The sequence below is a fragment of the Ovis canadensis genome, chromosome 13 (genome assembly GCF_042477335.2).
Source record: "Ovis canadensis isolate MfBH-ARS-UI-01 breed Bighorn chromosome 13, ARS-UI_OviCan_v2, whole genome shotgun sequence".
In the NCBI taxonomy this organism is placed as follows: Eukaryota; Metazoa; Chordata; class Mammalia; order Artiodactyla; family Bovidae; genus Ovis; species Ovis canadensis.
Window position 1 is genome coordinate 89,034,004 of NC_091257.1, and position 20,511 is coordinate 89,054,514.

General features: G+C 42.4%; 1 protein-coding gene across 1 annotated transcript; it reads right to left on the bottom strand.

Moving 5' to 3' along the window:
• Positions 1-1,047: 1,047 nt before the first annotated feature.
• Positions 1,048-3,703, bottom strand: LOC138416896 (colostrum trypsin inhibitor). Its single transcript, XM_069546378.1, has 3 exons — positions 3,628-3,703; positions 1,750-1,965; positions 1,048-1,067 (listed from the first exon to the last, which is right to left on the bottom strand). Exons 1-3 carry the CDS (start codon positions 3,701-3,703, stop codon positions 1,048-1,050), a joined length of 312 nt encoding a protein of 103 aa, XP_069402479.1.
• Between the last annotated feature and the right edge of the window lie 16,808 nt (positions 3,704-20,511).

The following is a 20,511-nucleotide window of genomic DNA, read 5'->3' on the forward strand; positions in this document are numbered from 1 at the left end:
TATCTAACAGTGGTATATTATTTAGTCTTTAAAAGGAAGGAGATTTTGGGACTTCCCTGGTGGTCCAGTGGCTAGGACCCCGAGCTTCCTTTGCAAAGGGGCACCGGTTTGATCCCTGGTCAGGGAACTAAGCAGCAACCCCCTCCAAAGAAAGGATGGAAATTTTGATACAGGCTACAACATGGATAAACCTTGAGGACATGGCACTAAGTGAAACAAACCAGTTATGAAAGGAAAAATACTCTGATTCTACTTGTATGAGGTTCCTGAGTAGTTAAAGTCTTAGAGACAGAAGTTAGAGTAGTGGTGCCCAGGGCAGGGGGAAAAAGGACTTAATTTTTAATGGTACAAAGTTTCAGTTTGGGAAGATGAAAAAGTTCTGGAGGTGAGTGGTGATCATGGTGTATATATACATACAACAATGTATGTGTATGTAATACCACTAAATAGTACATTTAGAAATGGTTAAAATGGTAAATTTCATGTATATATTTTACCACGATTAAAAAAATGTGTAAAAATCTTTTTCCAGTATTCCTCTTGGTGGAGAGAGAGGGCAGTCAGCCTAGCTGGCCAAGATTCCCTGAATTTCTACCCCCTCCACACTCCTCCAGGCCATGGTTCCTGCTGGACAGGAAGAACATTCTGGCTCGTTATGCAGCCCTAGGTAGGAAAGAGCAGCAGGCCAGGATCCAGGGACAGACATCCAAGGTCCCCAGATTTCCATTCAGTCTGGCTTCCTTGAGGACCCCCTGTTGAAAGGGGAACTTGTGTCCTTTGTCCTGTCTTCATTCTGGGAACACAGGACAGTGAGGGCCTGGAGGGCTGGGGGTGGGGTGATGCAGGTTTGATCACCCCTGTGACTGTGAACGATTTTTGAGGGCAAGCCCAGGGCCCTTGTAGGAAGGCTTCAGGCCACGTCAACTTTGAATACTTTATTGACCCAGTTCCGGAGGGATACAGGATGGGCTCAGAACAGGGCCTCCAAGCAGGAAGGGCAGCCGAGGCAGCTTTTGGTCAAAGCCTGGGAACGTGCAGGTGTCACCGTCAGCTCTTGTCCTTGGTCTCTGTGATGGAGACCACAGTCAGCTCCCTTCTTGGCTGGCCCATTGGCATCCTAGAGCCAGAGCCATCAAGCTGGACTCCTTACCCAACCCCTTCAACATCCACCAGCCCGAGGACCTCTTCACATCTAGCACCTCCCACCCAGATCACTGCTGCAGCCGCGTTCCTCACCTCTCAACAGGATCACCCTGCCAGGTCACATGGCTGTCTTCACCTCTGCCAGCTCTACCATGTGCTTTACTTATTTATTTGACTGCACTGGGTCTTAGGTGTGCCACAGGAGGTCTTTTACTTGTGGCATGTGGGATCTAGTTCCCTGACCAGGGATCACACTCCAGGCCCCTGAATTGGGAGGGTGGAATCTTAGCCACTGGCCACCAGGGAAGACACCCCACCCACCCCCTCACCATCATGTATTTTAAAAGGGCTTGCTACAGTAATCAACCCACCTTTCATCTTTATTATCAGTGCCACCAGCCACCACTGCCTTGCTGTCTACACTGCCAGCACCCTCATTACCACCCCTCCCAGGCATCAGTGACAGGTATCTCATTCCCCTTATTCTCATCATCACTAACTCCCATATTAACATGTCACCACCAGCATCTTCACCAACACCCTGTCCCTTCACACCCAGTATCCTGTCACCTCCGTTCCTCTTCCTGGGTCTATCAGAGGACTCACCAGGGGGTTGGCAGATCCTCAAACACATCTCTGTGGTCTCAAAATTGTTGTCATTGCCCTGACAACCACCATAGGTAAAGGGCTCACAAGCATTGGATGTCGAGTTATAGAAGTATCGGAGCAAAGCAGCTTTGCAGGGGCCCCTTGCTTGGGGGAGCTGGCACAGGTCAGGGGGCGTTTGGAACAAGTCCTGGGAAGCCTCTTGTTTGAGATTGTCTGCAAAGGTAAGAAAGAAGAGAATGGTCACTGATGTGTCCTCGTAATGAACTGATTTTTTTCCCCGCCACCTACTCTACACCAAGCGTCCTCCTAGGTGTTTGCTATTCTTGCCGTTACTTAAATAATCAAACGGGAAGAGTGTAACTGTCCCCACTTCACAAATGGAGAAACAGGCTTGGAGAGGTTTGCTACTTTTCTCAAAATCATAAAGACTGTAAGTTGAGAGAGGCTTGGGATTTATACCCGGATTCAATTTCAAATCCCAAGTGCTGTATCTTACAACCTCTCATAACTTGACATCAAGATGTTGGCTGGAGCTTTTTTGTAAAGGGAAAAAATTATAATTTGGAAAAAATGTAAACGTTCACCAGCAGGGGATCAGTGGGCCAACACTACAGCATAGTGTTGATGATTCATATCAACATGAAGAGAGGTTCATAACTTTTGCTTAATATAAAATCAAATTACAAAATAGGTCTGGTGTGATTCTGTGGATATTATATATACATATAAGCTCATAGAATGATGACATGAAGGTTATTCTTCCATATATTTGGAGCAGTTATCTCTGGGTGGTGGAATCTCAGGTGATTTTTTTCCTGAAAATCCTTTTTAGTATCATTTGAGTGTCAGTGAACAAGTATCATATTTTTTATATCTAGGAAAAAGATATTTAGATATTTACATTGAATAATTTTTAATATCCATGGGTAATCAGCAAATAAAGAAACTGGCCTCTTTTACTGAATCACTTGTTATTTTACCTCCTTTCACATCTGGCTCTGGGTATTACACAGAATGATTTATCAGACACGCACACACACACACACACTCACACTCACATACCCTCCCTCAACCATTTGCCTCAGACATTCAGGACCTCAGTGTCTCTTTTTATGGGATGTAGCACACAGAACTTTGAGAATGACACTTTCCCTAATAAGGACAGCATCCCTCAAACAAATAAGCACATGAGTCAACTCAGCTCCACGGAACCCTTATGTAAATCCTCAATGTGTGTGACCTTGACTGTTGTATTTACTGGGAGAAGCTTAACCCAGAATAGGGAAGAGGCCATTCTAGGAAGAAATTTGAGACCTTCTACTTGGGCAGCAAATTCTCAATCTTGGTTAGAATGTTAGAACCTCTTGGGGAACTTGGAAAAAAAAAAAAGTCCTGATGCCCAGGCTTCGTCCCAGATCCATTAAATCAGAATTTCTGAGTGTGAGACCCAGAGAGACCTCAGGGGAATTCTGTGTGCAGCAAAGTTTGAGAATCTGGCCTCCTGTTCAAAGCACTGTCAACGTTTCTTTTCTTGCTTAAGAATTCTAGGGAGTAGGAATCTGGAGAGCAGGATTGTTGGGGCTGTGTGAAATAGGGGACCAGTTTTTTAAACTTTACACGTTTACATATAGTTTGTCTTTTTAAAACAAATATATGTATTGCTTTTTAAGAAAAATTAAAATTTGGCGATCATGTCACCAAGAGACACCTGGGAGGTCTGGCCCCAGATTTTCCTGAGACTGGATGCGACCACAGGGAACCTCTTCCCGTGTCTAGGTCCTTGTCTCCTCCTGACCAGATGGCGTGTTGGATCCATCATCCCCCCTCCCCATAGGCGACAATCTCGGAGCCCCTGTTCCCAGCCCCTCAGCTCACCTGAGGTCTTTCCTGAGCTCGCCAAGCCCACCAGGCAGAGGGTGAGGCAAAGGGCAAGTAAGCGGCTGAGCTTCATGGTGTGAGTAGCTGTGTGTTCTGGGCTGAGGCTGGGAGGCTGGAACTTATAGCTGCAGCTGAAGGAGAAGGGGTCCTATTCCCCAGAGCTGAGGGAAGTATCTTGATTCTCATTACTTGGAATAGGAAGCACCTTGGGCCAGGAGTGTGGGCTGCAAGAACTGGAGGCCATGCCAATTGGCCTTGGATGGGTTCTTTAAGGCCTTTGGGTAAGTCCACTAAGATGGTGCTTTTGTAGCATCGGGACTATAGTCTCAGCCCCAGCTACTGCAGACTTGAGTCCCTGTGACCTTGGACTGAGAAGGAACATTTGGTGACCTCCGTTTCCCTATCTGTAAAACAGGTGGGCTGGACCATGTGGTCCCTGAAAGCCCAGCACAGCTCTTCTCCATTCTATTATTATTGGTTCCCATCCAGAGCCTCCCAGCTAGTGTCTCAGCATTCCAGGAGAGAGAACACAGCTCTTTGTTCATTGGCTCTTTTATTGAATTTTGGGATAATGAGTTTATTGTTTCATATAAATCATCATATTTCTTTTTAAAGATCAAGCTATAGTTAATAGCATAAACAAAAGGCAAAATCACTTCCCCCAAATTCTACCCTAGTGTTATGAAGTTGAAATATAATGCAAACCACAAAGAGATTTTTAAAATTTTCTAGTAATTGCATTTTTTTTTTTTCTGGCTGTGGGGCGCATAGAATCTTAGTTCCTCATCCAGTGATGGAAACTGGATCCCTCCTAGCAGTGAAAACACCAAGTCTTAACCATTGGACTGCCAGGAAGGTCCCAGATTTTTTTTATTTTTAGTAGCAGTATTTTTTAAAGAGGAAAAAGAAAGAAGTAAAACTAGTTTTATTAATAGTTTGTCTAACTCAATGGATCAAAAATAGTATAATTCAACATACAATCAACATGTCATAAAGAGTAATATGATGGTTTACTTTTCTTCGTACTGTCTTTGGGATCTCGCTTAAGGCAGAGTCATACTTCCTGTGCTCAGTAGCCAGACGTGGCTGATGGCTATCATAGTGGACACTGAGATTCCACCATGTGAACTAAATATCTTTACAAGGTATCCTCATAAACATTTTGTTGGATAGATAATTCTACAAAAACAAGGGGCTTACACGTTTTATTTCCCCGGGGTTTTTGCATATTGCCTTTAACTTCAAGGACAATTTCATGGGATAAAAAACTCTGGATCAGACTTTCTGTCTCCAGAACAACTGTGGACCTGGTTCCATGGAATTCTGCCATGGAGTGTCCCCATTAAGTGTCCTGAATGTTTTTCTGCCTTAGAGATGACTTTACTTCCTACCTGCAAGCCTAAAGACCTCTTTGTTTATCCTTTAGATGGAACATGAAATGCTTTTTAATCTACATATTTTTAAAGGGCAATTTTCTTGAATTGGATTGGCCTGAAAGTTTGTTTGGCTTTCTCCATAACACGGAAAAACCCGAATGAACTTTCTGGCCAATCCAATATTATGATGAAATAAATTTTCTTTTCCATTTGTTGAGTTTTCTATATGAGACATCAGTGGTGTTAGATTATCTTTACTCGTGCTTCAGTAGTTGTTAAAAGCCTCATCACTGGAGATAGAGGAATTTAAATTCCAGCTTATTGGAGAAGGAAATGGCAACCCACTCCAGTACCTTTGCCTGGAAAATCCCATGGATGGAGAAGCCTTGTATGCTACAGTCCATGGGGTTGCAAAGAGTTGGACACGACTGAGCGACTTCACTTTCCTTTTGCTGTTCCCTATCTATGTGACCTCAGACAAGTTATTTGCCTTCTGTGGATGTACTTTCTATTTGGGGATAATAATAGATACTGTTGCTGAAAACCTGGCTTCTGTTCACCTGTACCAAACAGAAAATGCAGAGCTTTGCAGGAGTAGAAGGGAGTGGTTTTATTACCTTGCCAGACAAAGGGTGCCACAGTAGGTTAACGCTTGCAAGACTGTGCCCCACTTCCTGGAAATTAGCAAAGGGTCATACAGTTTCAGGCTAGAAAATGGGGCTGTAGATAAGGATGGAGCTGAGGTAGTCTTGCATTCTTCTTCCCTCCTGGAGACATGGAGATAAGGCTGGCATCAGGTGGCTCTGAAACAGGTTCTGGTTGTGCTCAAGGTTATCACTCTGAGACCTTCTTTCTGGATGGAGAATGCTCACAAAGGGGAGGAGCGTTAGGAGGTGTTGTCCTGGAGAAGTAAACATCAGGTGCCTAGTATAACCTTAGCTAGAAGGCAATCATTTTCAGCATGCAATTAAGCAAGAAAGAGAGGGTGGGAGGTAAAAGCCATCTGTAGGAGCCCTGTTGAATGAGTGGAAAGAATAACGACTGAATAGGGGCTAACACAGTGGGGGGACCTCGATTAGTTTCTGCTGCAGCACAGCTACTTGTGTTTGGAGTCCTGAAGGCCACACTGTAGGCTTAAAAAATATTCACAGTCTAAGAGCTGATAGTTAAGTTCTTCAATGGAAAGTTTTAGGACTTAATCCCAGGGCAGCCTCAAGTAACCCTGAGACAGCTGCTGCAAGGAGGCGAGGGCGCAGCTAGGTTATATAGAAGTATAATTTTCCTGCAACAAAGGGCAGGTAGTATGAACGTTGGGCTTCCCTGGTGGCTCAGGGGTAAAGAATCTGCCTGCAGTGCAGGAGACCTGGGTTTGATCCTTGGGTTGAGAAGATCCCCTGGAGGAGGGCATGGCAACCCACTCCAGTAATTTTGCCTGGAGAATCCCTTGAACAGAAGAGCCTGGTGGGCTGTATAGTCCATAGGGTTGCAAAGAGATGGACACGACTGAAGCAACTGAGCACGCGTGCATACATGCACGCAGTCTGAATGTCAAAAGATTATTGTTAATTAAAGAAACTCAGATATGGCTGATTCATGTTAATATATGGTAAAAATCAACACAATATTGTAAAGCAATCATCCTCCAATTAAAAATTAAAAAAAAAGAAACATTCAAGAGGCCCATGACAATGATCCCTTAGAGGAGCATATTCAAAAATTCTGGATTAGTGGTGGGCCTGTCATTCTCTGAAGTTGACAGAGAAACAGGGTCAATCAACTAATCACTCTACCCTCATTTTTCTCCACTTTTATTGAGATACAGTTGCTGTCAACATTATATTAGTTCAAGGTGTACATAATGATTTGACATAGGTATGTATTATAAAATGATTATACCACCCCTAATTTTTTATGAGCATCCCAGGATCATGGTGAGGAGTTATTCAATTATTGTTTCAAGCAGTACACAGGAAAAAAAGATATTTCTTAAAATATAAAAGTTTTATGAATTAAAAAAAAAGAAAGCCAGATATTCCAAGTTACAGACTTCAGTACTTTTCTATGTATGAGAAGATGCAAAGTTTGGGTTCTGAAACCTTTTAACATCTTTCTTATCAAATAGTGAGCTTTATATTGAGATATCTGATTCATGGCTAAGTTTAGAAAATGAAGCTAGATCTCTTGTCGTGTCTGTCTGAGTATATGTGTGTCTCAGTGTGTGTCTTTCTCTGTCTTTGGATAGTATTGCTGAGGTTAGCTTATAAGTGAGCTCTAATTTAATTGGCCTAAACAAAAGCAAGCACTTACAAACCAAACAACTCCAAATACGAGACACTATGGAGTAGCCATCATGGTCAAAAAGAGTCCGAAATGCAGTACTTGGATGCAATCTCAAAAACGACAGAATGATCTCTGTTCGTCTCCAAGGCAAACCATTCAACATCACGATAATCCAAGTCTATGCCCCAACCAGTAACGCTGAAGAAGCTGAAGTTGAATGGTTTTATGAAGACCTACAAGACCTTTTAGAACTAACACCCAAAAAAGATGTCCTTTTCATTATAGGGGACTGGAATGCAAAAGTAGGAAGTCAAGAAACACCTGGAGTAACAGGCAAATTTGGCCTTGGAATGCGGAATGAAGCAGGGCAAAGGCTAATAGAGTGTTGCCAAGAAAATGCACTGGTCATAACAAACACCCTCTTCCAACAACACAAGAGAAGACTCTACACATGGACATCACCAGATGGTCAACACTGAAATCAGATTGATTATATTCTTTGCAGTCAAAGATGGAGAAGCTCTATACAGTCAACAAAAACAAGACCAGGAGCTGACTGTGGCTCAGATCATGAACTACTTGTTACCAAATTCAGACTCAAATTGAAGAAAGTAGGGAAAACCGCTAGACCATTCAGGTATGACCTAAATCAAATCCCTTATGATTATACAGTGGAAGTGAGAAATAGATTTAAGGGCCTAGATCTGATAGATAGAGTGCCTGATGAACTATGGAATGAGGTTCGTGACATTGTACAGGAGACAGGGATCAAGACCATCCCCATGGAAAAGAAATGCTAAAAAGCAAAATGGCTGTCTGGGGAGGCCTTACAAATAGCTGTGAAAAGAAGAGAGGCAAAAAGCAAATGAGTAAAGGAAAGATATAAGCATCTGAATGCAGAGTTCCAGAGAATAGCAAGAAGAGATAAGAAAGCCTTCTTCAGCAATCAGTGCAAAGAAATAGAGGAAAAGAACAGAATGGGAAAGACTAGAGATCTTTTCAAGAAAATTACAGATACCAAGGGAACATTTCATGCAAAGATGGGCTCGATAAAGGACAGAAATAGTATGGACCTAACAGAAGCAGAAGATATTAAGAAGAGGTGGCAAGAATACACAGAAGAACTGTACAAAAAAGATCTTCATGATTCGGATAATCATGATGATGTGATCACTAATCTAGAGCCAGACATCCTGGAATGTGAAGTCAAGTGGGCCTTGGAAAGCATTACTACGAACAAAGCTAGTGGAGGTGATGGAATTCCAGTTGAGCTATTTCAAATCCTGAGAGATGATGCTGTGAAAGTGCTGCACTCAATATGCCAGCAAATTGGGAAAACTCAGCAGTGGCCACAGGACTGGAAAAGGTCAGTTTTCCTTCCAATCCCAAAGAAAGGCAATGACAAAGAATGTACAAACTACCACACAATTGCACTCATCTCACAGGCTAGTAAAGTAATGCTCAAAATTCTCCAAGCCAGGCTTCAGCAATATGTGAACTGTGAACTTCCTGATGTTCAAGCTGGTTTTAGAAAAAGCAGAGGAACCAGAGATCAAATTGCCAACATCTGCTGGATCATGGAAAAAGCAAGAGAGTTCCAGAAAAACATCTATTTCTGCTTTATTGACTATGCAAAAGCCTTTGACTGTGTGGATCACAAGAAACTGTGGAAAATTCAGAAAGAGATGGGAATACCAGACCACCTGACCTGCCTCTTGAGAAAGCTGTATGCAGGTCAGGAAGCAACAGTTAGAACTGGACATGGAACAACAACTAGTTCCAAACAGGAAAAGGAGTATGTCAAGGCTGTATATTGTCATCCTGCTTATTTAACTTATATGCAGAGTACATCATGAGAAATGCTGGGCTGGAAGAAACACAAGCTGGAATCAAGAGTGCCGGGAGAAATATCAATAACCTCAGATATGCAGATGACACCACCCTTATGGCAGAAAGTGAAGAGGAACTAAAAAGCCTCTTGATGAAAGTGAGAGTGGAGAGTGAAAAAGTTGGCTTAAAGCTCAACATTCAGAAAACGAAGATCATTGCATCTGGTCCCATCACTTCATGGGAAATAGATGGGGAAACAGTGGAAACAGTGTCAGACTTTATTTTTGGGGGCTCCAAAATCACTGCAGATGGTGATTGCAGCCATGAAATTAAAAGACGCTTACTCCTTGGAAGAAAAAGTTATGACCAACCTAGATAGCATATTCAAAAGCAGAGACATTACTTTGCTGACTAAGGTCCGTCTAGTCAAGGCTATGGTTTTTCCAGTGATCATGTATGGATGTGAGAGTTGGACTGTGAAGAAAGCTGAGCGCCGAAGAATTGATGCTTTTGAACTGTGGTGTTGGAGAAGACTCTTGAGAGTCCCTTGGACTGCAAGGAGATCCAACCAGTCCATTCTGAAGGAGATCAGCCCTGGGATTTCTTTGGAAGGAATGATGCTAAAGCTGAAACTCCAGTACTTTGACCACCTCATGAGAAGAGTTGACTCATTAGAAAAGACTCTGATGCTGGGAGGGATTGGGGGCAGGAGGATAAGGGGACGACCCAGGATGAGATGGCTGGATGGCATCACGGACTCAATGGACGTGAGTCTGAGTGAACTCCGGGAGCTGGTGATGGACAGGGAGGCCTGGCTTGCTGTGATTCATGGGGTTGCAAAGAGTCAGACACGACTGAGCAACTGAACTGAACTGAAAACTAGATGAATTTCAAGTTCATGTGAATTGGGAATAATTCAATATTAAATTAGTACCTGGCATTAATTTTTAAATTTGTCAATCTAATTAATATAGATATGTCTTAGAGTCATCAGTAGAACAATCAGTATAATGCTTTCTTTGTGCCTAGGTTTCAGTTTAGTTTAGTTGCTCAGTCGTGTCCAACTCTTTGCGACCCCATGAATTGCAGCACGCCAGGCCTCCCTGTCCATTACCATCTCCAGGAGTTCACTCAAACTCATGTCCATCAAGTCAGTGATACCATCCAGCCATCTCATCCTCTGTCGTCCCCTTCTCCTCTTGCCCCCAATCCCTCCCAGCATCAGAGTCTTTTCCAATGAATCGACTCTTCGCATGAGGTGGCCAAAGTACTGGAGCTTCAGCTTTAGCATCACTCCTTCCAAAGAACACCCAGGACCTATCCTTTAGAATGGACTGGTTGGATCTCCTTGCAGTCCAAGGGACTCTCAAGAGTCTTCTCCAACACCACAGTTCAAAAAGCATCAATTCTTCAGTGCTCAGCTTTCTTCACAGTCCAACTCTCACATCCATACATGATCACTGGAAAAACCATAGCCTTGACTAGACGGACCTTTGTTGGCAAGGTAATATCTCTGCTTTTGAATATGCTATCTAGGTTGGTCATAACTTTTCTTCCAAGAGTAAGCGTCTTTTAATTTCATGGCTGCAATCACCATCTGCAGTGATTTTGGAGCTCCAAAAAATAAAGTCTGACACTGTTTCCACTGTTTCCCCATCTATTTCCCATGAAGTGATGGGACCTGAACTGATGGGACCTGAACTGATGGGACCAGATGGCATGATTTTTGTTTTCTGCATGTTGAGCTTTAAGTTAAATTTTTCACTCTCCACTTTCACTTTCGTCAAGAGGCTCTTTAGTTCCTCTTCACTTTCTGCCATAAGGGTGATGTCATCTGCGTATCTGAGGTTATTGGCATTTCTCCCAGCAATCTTGATTCCAGCTTGTGTTTCTTCCAGTCCAGCATTTCTCATGATGTACTCTGCATAGAAGTTAAATAAGCACGGTGACAATATACAGCCTTGACATACTCCTTTTCCTATTTGGAACCAGTCTGTTGTTTCATGTCCAGTTCTAACTGTTGCTTCCTGACCTGCATATAGGTTTCTCAAGAGGCAGGTCAGGTGGTCTGGTATTCCCATGTCTTTCAGAATTTTAAGATTTTATTATATCTGTTGCAGATTTTTCAGCAAGGAAAGTGACTCAATGTGAAGAAACTTTTAAGGAGTGAAAATCTAAGTGAGATAAGAACTTTAGATAAATTCTTTTAAGAATAATTGTGCTTTGGAAATGTCTAGTTTAGTCTCTCTAGATTTTGGTGAATTGAATTTCTAGGGTTGTGCTAAATTAAATGATTTAAGTTTATTGAACAGCTAGCTAGGTCACTCTCAAATAAAATAAAACACTGAAACATTAAGTATGGAACCCTGGCTTCCTCTTACAGAGAAACTCACTCTATTTTGGACTACTAATGAATATGTTTGGTGCCATCCTGAGATGTTCTCTGTGAGAAAGGAGATTTTTTTGAAATTATCTCTGGTATTTATGCTCACCAATCTATAGATTGTTAATATGAAAGTCAATTCATGGTTGCTTAAGGAAAGTAGGGTGTGTATATTCAGTAAAGAAGGCATGAGGAATGGAATTGCATTTATTAACAAAAAGGGGGGCTTCCTTGGTGGCTCAGTGGTAAAGAATCTACCTTCCAATGCAGGAGACATGGGTTCTATCCCTGATCTGGGAAGATCCCACTTGCTGAGGAATGGCTAAGCTCATGGGCCACAACTACTCAGCCTGTGCTCTAGAGCTCAGAAACTGCAACTACTGAGGCCTGCGTGCCCTATGTGTTCCACAAAAAGAGAAGCCACCACAATGAGAAGCCTGTGCACCGCGACTGGAGAGCCGCCCCTGCTTGCCACAACTGGAGAAAAGCTGCTGCCGCAGTGAAGACCCAGCAGAACAAAAAATAAATCGAATAAACAAACATAAATAATAAAAAAAATTAAAAGAAAAAGAAAGTAGGTCTTGACTTACAGGTAACTCTTTTTGGATGGGCAAATTAAGTGACAGCTACAGAAAGCTTTGTGGAAAGCGGGCCTTGAGGAAAGAATTCTGTGCATTGTACAAGTTTTTTTTTTAAATGTTGAACTGCCTTTGATAACAGATTTTGAGTTCTTTACTTTTAAGTGATCTGCTCTGTATTTGCCTTTGAAATCTTTTTTTTTCCCCCAAAGTATTTATATTTCAATTGAAGGATAATTGCTTTACAGACTTTTGTTTTCTGTCAAACCTCAGCATGAGTCAGCCATAGGTATGCATATATCCCCTCCCTTTGAATTCTTTTATGGATACGTTGGTTAAGTGAATAACTATTGTTTCACAGTGATCTATGATCCTATCTGAGTGTTCTAAACCCTTTTGATATTCTTTGACAAAACTTCCTAAATGAAATTCTAATGAAGTCCTTTTTACCTTTATCTATTTGGGATGCTTCAAAGGGCCCCTGAAACATCGCAAAGAGAGATATTAAACTAGTTAGGTTCATTTTGTATGTTAAATTATTGTCAAATGAGTAATTAATCTTTTCATGTTATACTGTATGATCAGATCAGATCAGTCGCCCAGTCGTGTCCGACTCTTTGCGACCCCATGAAGCGAAGCACGCCAGGCCTCCCTGTCCATTACCATCTCCCCGAGTTCACTCAAACTCATGTCCATCGAGTCAGTGATGCCATCCAGCCATCTCATCCTCTGTCGTCCCCTTTTCCTCCTGCCCCCAATCCCTCCCAGCATCAGAGTCTTTTTTAATAAGTCAACTCTTCCCATGAGGTGGTTAAAGTACTGGAGTTTCAGCCTCAGCATCATTCCCTCCAAAGAAATCCCAGGGCTGATCTCCTTCAGAATGGACTGGTTGGATCTCCTTGCAGTCCAAGGGACTCTCAAGAGTCTTCTCCAACACCACAGTTCAAAAGCATCAATTCTTCGGCACTCAGCTTTCTTCACAGTCCAACTCTCACATCCATACATGACCACTGGAAAAACCATAGCCTTGACTAGACAGACCTTTGTTGGCAAAGTAATGTCTCTGCTTTTCAATATGCTATCTAGGTTGTTCATAACTTTTCTTCCAAGGAGTAAGCGTCTTTTAATTTCATGGCTGCAATCACCATCTGCAGTGATTTTGGAGCTCCAAAAAATAAAGTTTGACACTGTTTCCACTGTTTCCCCATCTATTTCCCATGAAGTGATGGGACCAGATGCAATGATCTTCGTTTTCTGAATGTTGAGCTTTAAGCCAACTTTTTCACTCTCCACTCTCACTTTCATCAAGAGGCTTTTTAGTTCCTCTTCACTTTCTGCCATAAGGGTGGTGTCATCTGCATATCTGAGGTTATTGATATTTCTCCCGGCACTCTTGATTCCAGCTTGTGCTTCTTCCAGTCCAGCGTTTCTCATGATGTACTCTGCATATAAGTTAAATAAGCAGGATGACAATATACAGCCTTGACATACTCCTTTTCCTATTTGGAACCAGTCTGTTGTTCCATGTCCAGTTCTAACTGTTGCTTCCTGACCTGCATATAGATTTCTCAAGAGGCAGGTCAGGTGGTCTGGTATTCCCATCTCTTTCTGAATTTTCCACAGTTTCTTGGATCCACACAGTCAAAGGCTTTGGCATAGTCAACAAAGCAGAAATAGATGTTTTTCTGGAACTCTCTTGCTTTTTCCATGATCCAGCGGATGTTGGCAATTTGACCTCTGGTTCCTCTGCCTTTTCTAAAACCAGCTTGAACATCAGGGTGTTCACGGTTCATGTATTGCTGAAGCCTGGCTTGGAGAATTTTGAGCATTACTTTACTAGCCTGTGAGATGAGTGCAATTGTGCGGTAGTTTGAACATTCTTTGTCATTGCCTTTCTTTGGGATTGGAATGAAAACTGACCTTATGAATGAAAACTTACTGTATGATAATTATTACTAATATAGACATTCTAAAATTTATATGGAGTTCCTAAAATTCTGACATGTCCCAGTCAAATGTTATCAGTCGTAATTATAGTTATCTGCAAGTATTGTATATCACAGCATAGCCATGTTACTTTATCTATTGAATTATCAGATTTTAAACATGACTTCTTTTGTCATTATGAACAATTATTGTTTTCTTCTGATGACTTTGCAAAAATGCTTCCTCTTCAAAAAGATTAACAGAAAGAACTTTTGTATAAATATGTTTCTGACTTTCAGGTCATTAATGCTAAGCTGGGTAAGAAATGAAGCAATCCTAATGAGAAACCTAGGGGCTTTCCCAGTGGATCAGTGGCAAAAAATCCACCTGCCATGCAAGGGATGGTGGAGTTGTGGATTCGATCCCTGGGTCAAGAAGATCCCCTGGAGGAGGGCATGGCAACCCACTGCAATATTCTTGCCTGGAGAATCCGTGGACAGAGGAGCCTAGTAGGCTCCAGTCCATGGGGTCACAAAGAGTCGGACACGACTGAAGCAACTGAGTAAGCACACAGTGAGAAAACTGATGGCTTCATAAACTGTTAACAAAAGAGTTAATTAATAAAAAGACTGAGTAAAATGGTGAAAGTGGTTATCATTTTTATGGTTTCTGTCTGAAAAGTTACTGGGTTGGATCTGTGTTTTACAGGTGTAAGGAAAACCTTCTCCTCAAACTAATTATGATTTACAGTAATTTGGTAAATGATACTTTTGTATAAATCTTCCTTGAGAGATTGTGAACTCTTAGGTTTTCAGAAGCTTTATCAGATACATTAGGAAAGCAACCCCACCAGCAGATACAGAAATTTCAAGGTATTTTGGGGACATTGTAAAGGGAGGAATTCACCTAGATCTGTAGGTGAAACGTGATAAGCCCTTGGGGTGACCTTCCTAGCCCTGAGAGTTTTTCTTTTCTTTTTTTTAACTTTCAGTCTGAGAATTCTTATAACAAATTTCAGAAAAGGAAAAACCTATATGATCAATTATAGTTATATAGATTACCAGACCAGGATTTTTTTTGAGACCAGACATATTTTGCAACAAATTTTCTTAATTTGGATACTTTTGGTAGAAATGAGGGTACTTTTGGAGAGAAAAAGATTATATTAAATCCCAGTTTTGTTAATGGAGGTCTGTATTTACTGTGTTAGTCGCTCAGTTGTGTCCGACTCTTTGTGAACCCATGGACTGTAGCCCACCAGGCTCCTGTCTCCATGGAATTCTCCATGACTCACTTTCCAGAAAGTTCCTTGCTGTTATGCTATATTAAAGATAACTGAATTATTAAAAGAACATTCTAAGTTTTGTTTCTGAAACTTATCTCAGTAATCTTCGGATGAAGATCAGATGCCCCATGACCTGCAAATGGTGTTATATGTATTGGAAAAGACATACTTTAAAGGGCTATCTCCAATCTGGATGGAAGGACTTTTTATCAGGTACTCTTAATTAGCTCATACACAGTGAAGGAAAATTAACTCTTGGATTAATTCCCACTTCTAAAGGCCCCTCTGCTGGACCGGTCTATAGAGAAGTCTGCTGACCTCAAACTCACCTTGAAATGATGCTCAAACAGAGGAAACTACACCTACACCAGGATGAGAAGAAGATGATATAAGTAGACAGCTTATCCAAATGCTGGACCTGAGTCATATGATCAATCACTTATAATGTTTTCTTGACTTATTAGACTTTTGCATATAAATCAATTGTTTTTCTATCATGGACACGAACCTATGCTAGTTTTAAAAATCAATCCAGTTGTTGGGTTGTGGTAATTATCTGTGTCAAGTACTTCTAGATTACCTTGGTGGATTTCTCTACTCCAAGGCTCTAATTGGATGATCTTTAAAGTTTTGTTTTAGAAGAAAGAAAGTTCAGTCCTGTCCAGGTTACACTTGATATTACTAGGTGGACTCTTTTCACCTGACCAATTAATAATACCTCTGACCGTGGCCATAGTATGAATTTTCCTCTAAACTACTCAAGCTCAATCAGAGCAACAAGCAAAAATTCAACCAAGCAATAAAACCTCTCACATGGATTATGGGTTATGTGGTTAACACCAGACTATGGTCATTTAAGATTAAAGGCCCCCCTTTATCTTGGGAACAATTAAGTTATACTAAGGATAACCAGCTTAGTAACACTAGGAAATTGGGCTGGGAGCCTTTACGGCAGTGCCAATATATAATTTTCCCCCCACCCCAACAAAAAAGATTGGTATAGAATAGACTAAGTCAGACAGCTTAAGAATATACAGGGCTATACCTAACAGAAGTTCTTGGCTTAATTCTTACTTATGACATTAATAACGCTACTAGTTATGTTATTTGTACTTTGTCCGTTTTATAAGATTGCTGTTTCTTGCATTCCCAAATGTGTGACTGAATCTCCAATGACAATAATGATGATTAGGGGACTTGAAACAGTTGATCAAATATATAATTCTCTATGTGGTCACTGATTACAACAGTATAACTCTAGATATGGGAAGATACAACAAGAGGGAATTTGTCCTGGACTACAATAGTTTAAGTAAGACAGGTTAGTCCAGAGCCCTTTCAATGTTGATAAAACCTAGTCCAGTAACAGCACACTGAATGGCCTATCAGAAATCTTCACGAGAACTAGGAATGAGCCTTTCTAGCAATGTGGGACAAAACGGTCATGAAATGCCTCCCAAATTATGGCTGAACTTATGACCACCTTGAGATGAAATTAAAAGACGCTTGCTCCTTGGAAGAAAAGCTATGACAAACCTAGGGTAAGTGTTAGTCACACAGTCTTGCCCAACTCTTTGCAACTCCATGGACTGCAGCCCACGGGCTCCTCTGTCCATGAGATTTTCCAGGCAAGGATACTGGAGTGGGTTGCCGTTTCCTTTTCCAGGGGATCTTCCTGATCCAGGGATCAAACCCCAGTCTCCTGCACTGCAGGCAGATTCTTTACAGACTGAGCTATAGGGGAAGCCCCAACAGAATATTAAAAAGCGGAGACATCCCTTTGCCAACAATGGTCTATATAGTCAAAGCTATGGTTTTTCCAGTAGTCTGGTATGGATGTGAGAGTTGGACCATAAAGAAGGCTGAATGCTGAAGAATTGATGATTTTGAATTGTGGTGCTCGAGAAGACTTGAGAGTCCCTTGGACTGCAAGGAGATCAAACCAGTCAATCCCAAAGGAAATCAGTCCCGAATGTTCATTGGAAGGACTGATGCTGAAGCTGAAGCTCCAACATTTTGGCTGCCTGATGTGAAGAGCTGACTCATTTGAAAAGACCCTGATGCTGGGAAAGATTGAGGGCAGGAAGAGAAGGGAGCGACAGAGGATGAGATGGTTGGATGGCATCACTGACTCAATGGACATGAGTTTGAGCCAACTCCAGGAGACAGGGAAGGACAGGGAAGCCTGGTGTGCTGCAGTCCCCAGGGTCACAAAGAGTCAGATGTGACTTGACCACTGAACAACGTGACCATGAGGAGGCATTGTCAGCTGCAAATTGGCAGTTGCCATGGGTGCTTGCGAATTACCTCTATAAGGATTAAATCGTGTGCTGCTGCCACATTCCCTGAAGGAGTTCATTGAATGTTCAGTGAATGGAGAGCAGAAATGAGGCACTCTGTGCTCAGGAAAAAGGTGGCAGGGCAGGTATCCAGGTTAGATATTTCAGGAGCTGATGTTATGAGTCCAATTCTGTATCTCCTCATATCTAGAAAAGCATTAAAACCCTCATGGTGACAACTGTTTCTCAAGACTAGCAGAAGCTTCATGAGACTAGAAGAAATTTTCTACAAAATATATGTGCTTGATTGCATGTGCTCTTCCTATACCAAAACCACATATACACTGTCCTGCCCTATGTCTTTGGAGGAGTTCCTCAGCATTATCTGAGATGCGTCTTCTGGGCTGTGATCCTCATTTTGCCCCCAGTAAAACTTAACTGGCAACACTCACATTGTGTGTTGTTTTTAAGTCAGCAGCTTGCTGAAATCATTCCTATGATACGCACCTCAGCTGTCTGGGACCAGTGTCCTGTGTTTTCACACCTGAGTTCCCTTGGGGCTCACCCTGGGGAGTGGCTGCAGTCTGATGGCTGCTTGATAACAGGTGTTCTTTCCTATCTGAGTTCCCTCAGGGCTCACCAGCTTACATTCCATGGTGGCTGCAATTGTAGGGGACTGTCATATCTGTTTTTAACTGATATGGCAGAAAATATTCCATTACTCAACATTCAGGTTTAAGTCATAAAAGGACTCATGGGACACAAAGTTAGACTTAAGCTTATAGCAAATGCATGCAGAGTAGAATCAACAGAGGGAGAAAACGCATGTGGCAAAGCTGGAGGAACACAACACAAGCCTCTGCTTGGTTCCCTCAACCCAACGTGTCCAGGGTGTTGCCAACTAGGGAAGCTCACTCCTGGAAGTCTTGGGTTTTTACTGCGGTCAGGCACATGGGCATATACTTTCTGCACTGCTGACCTCAGTTAGAAATACCTTAGGCCCCCAGAGGTAAAGAGGCAATACCCACATTAAAAATGACTAAAGATGACAGTTTAGGGGACACAAACTTTACTTAAAACTCCATGAAGTGGGCAGTCTCCACTCCCAAGGCTCCAAAGGACTGTGGACCATTTATAAGAACACAGAATAAAGTTTAAGGTTGCTAACACAGCCCCCCAGACATCTTGGGTCTACATATTTATTTCAGCACAGGCCTGGGATCTGATCCAAACATTCTTACTGGGAGTTGGGTGTCACATTGATGATTTAACAGGAGTCCTGAAATCTTGGAGCATTTACCACCCAGGGGCACAGAGCTGAGCATTCTCTCTTCATTGGTCACATGTGTTCACAGCATCCTGAATACATGAGGTTGATTTTTTCTAAACAGTCTCACTTTACAGATGAAGGCACTGAAGCCCCGGAACACTAAGTAATTTGCAAACCCAGGTCGTCCTACTGTTGTAGGGGAGGAAATATTTCCCTATTTCCCTTCTAGATTCCTTGGCTGATTTGGTAATAAAATCAACATAAGACAGATAAACAGGAGAAAAACAAGTTTCATCTGTACAGCATCACCAAAGACATGAGTCCTGAGTGAGGGAGAAGAGAATGGGGGTCTTATCAGTCATTTCATCCTTGAGGGATGGAAGAAGACCCTTTATTTTTGCAAAGGAAGTTCAGTGACTTGTACTTGTCATATGCACTTATCATATAGCATGTGACCATTCCAAAGAAGTAAGGTAAAGGTGGAGCATTAGGAAGGGGTGCAAGTTAGTGGGAGAGAATGTGGGGTTTTCTGAGTCAGCTCTTCCTGATCTTGGCTCCTCTTTCACTTTCCCAAGGTGCATCGGGGAGGCAGCTTTTCTCTGCCTTAGACCCTAGAGGTAAAGAGGCAATACCCACATTAAAAATGATTACAGATGACGGTTTCTCCTCCAGCCCAGTGAGGGCTCCTCCAGGCTTGCTTTCAAAGCATGGTTTTATGGATCGTTTAATAGGAGAGGAAATGGGCTGGGACACACCTGTAACAGGGAGTCTGTTAGGAATGTTGCTTCTCAGGCCTCACCCAGACCTGGGGAATCAGAATGTGTTTTTATTTCCACCAGACCGACAGGCGGAGTCAAGTTTAAGAAGCACTGTTACTGGGCATTTTCCCTAGCGGACATAAGCAGGAATTCTGGTTGTGTGGGGAGATTTCCCACTGGACAAGCCTGACCCCAGATCCTCCCCTTCCTTACTCCTCTCCCTGTTGCCTGTACCCACCTCTCAATAGGGGTGTGAGAAGCTCTGTCAGAGCCCCTGCATCTGCAGAAGCTGTCCTGCAACCACAGGGATGAACCAGATCTGCCTTTCTGCAGCCCTTCTTGTTGTCATCATGGGTACCCCAGTGGCCCACACCCAAGGGGGTGAAACCAGCAACCAGGCCCAGGATAAGTCCCAGTTCACCTCTCCTCTACAGGCAGAGTGTGGGTGGGGGGTAGGGGGAATGAAGGGATCAGTTGTCTGCTGGGGAAAAAAAGATGCAGCTTCAAAGTTGAGAGTTGTTTTATTTGGCAGAAATTTTTAGGACTTCAAACCTGGGAGACACCATCTCAGTTAACCCTGAGAGAACTGCTCTGAGGAGGCAAGTGGGTTGGGGAGAGGGAGCCAGGTTATATAGAAGTTTTGCAACAAATGGCAGGTAATCTGAATGTCAACAGATTATTGAAAATCGAAGAAAACCAGGTATCCCAAATTAAAGAATTTAGCACTTTTCTATTTATGGGGAGTTGGAAGAGTCTGGGCTCATTGAAATCATTCCTGTGGTATGCACCTCAGCTCTCTGGGCCGTTTTCACATCCTGAGTTTCCTCAGGGCTCACCAGCTCACATTACCTGATGGCTCCAATTGCTGATGACTGTGATACCCTTTGTTTACTGATCTGGCTGGAAATAGTCCATG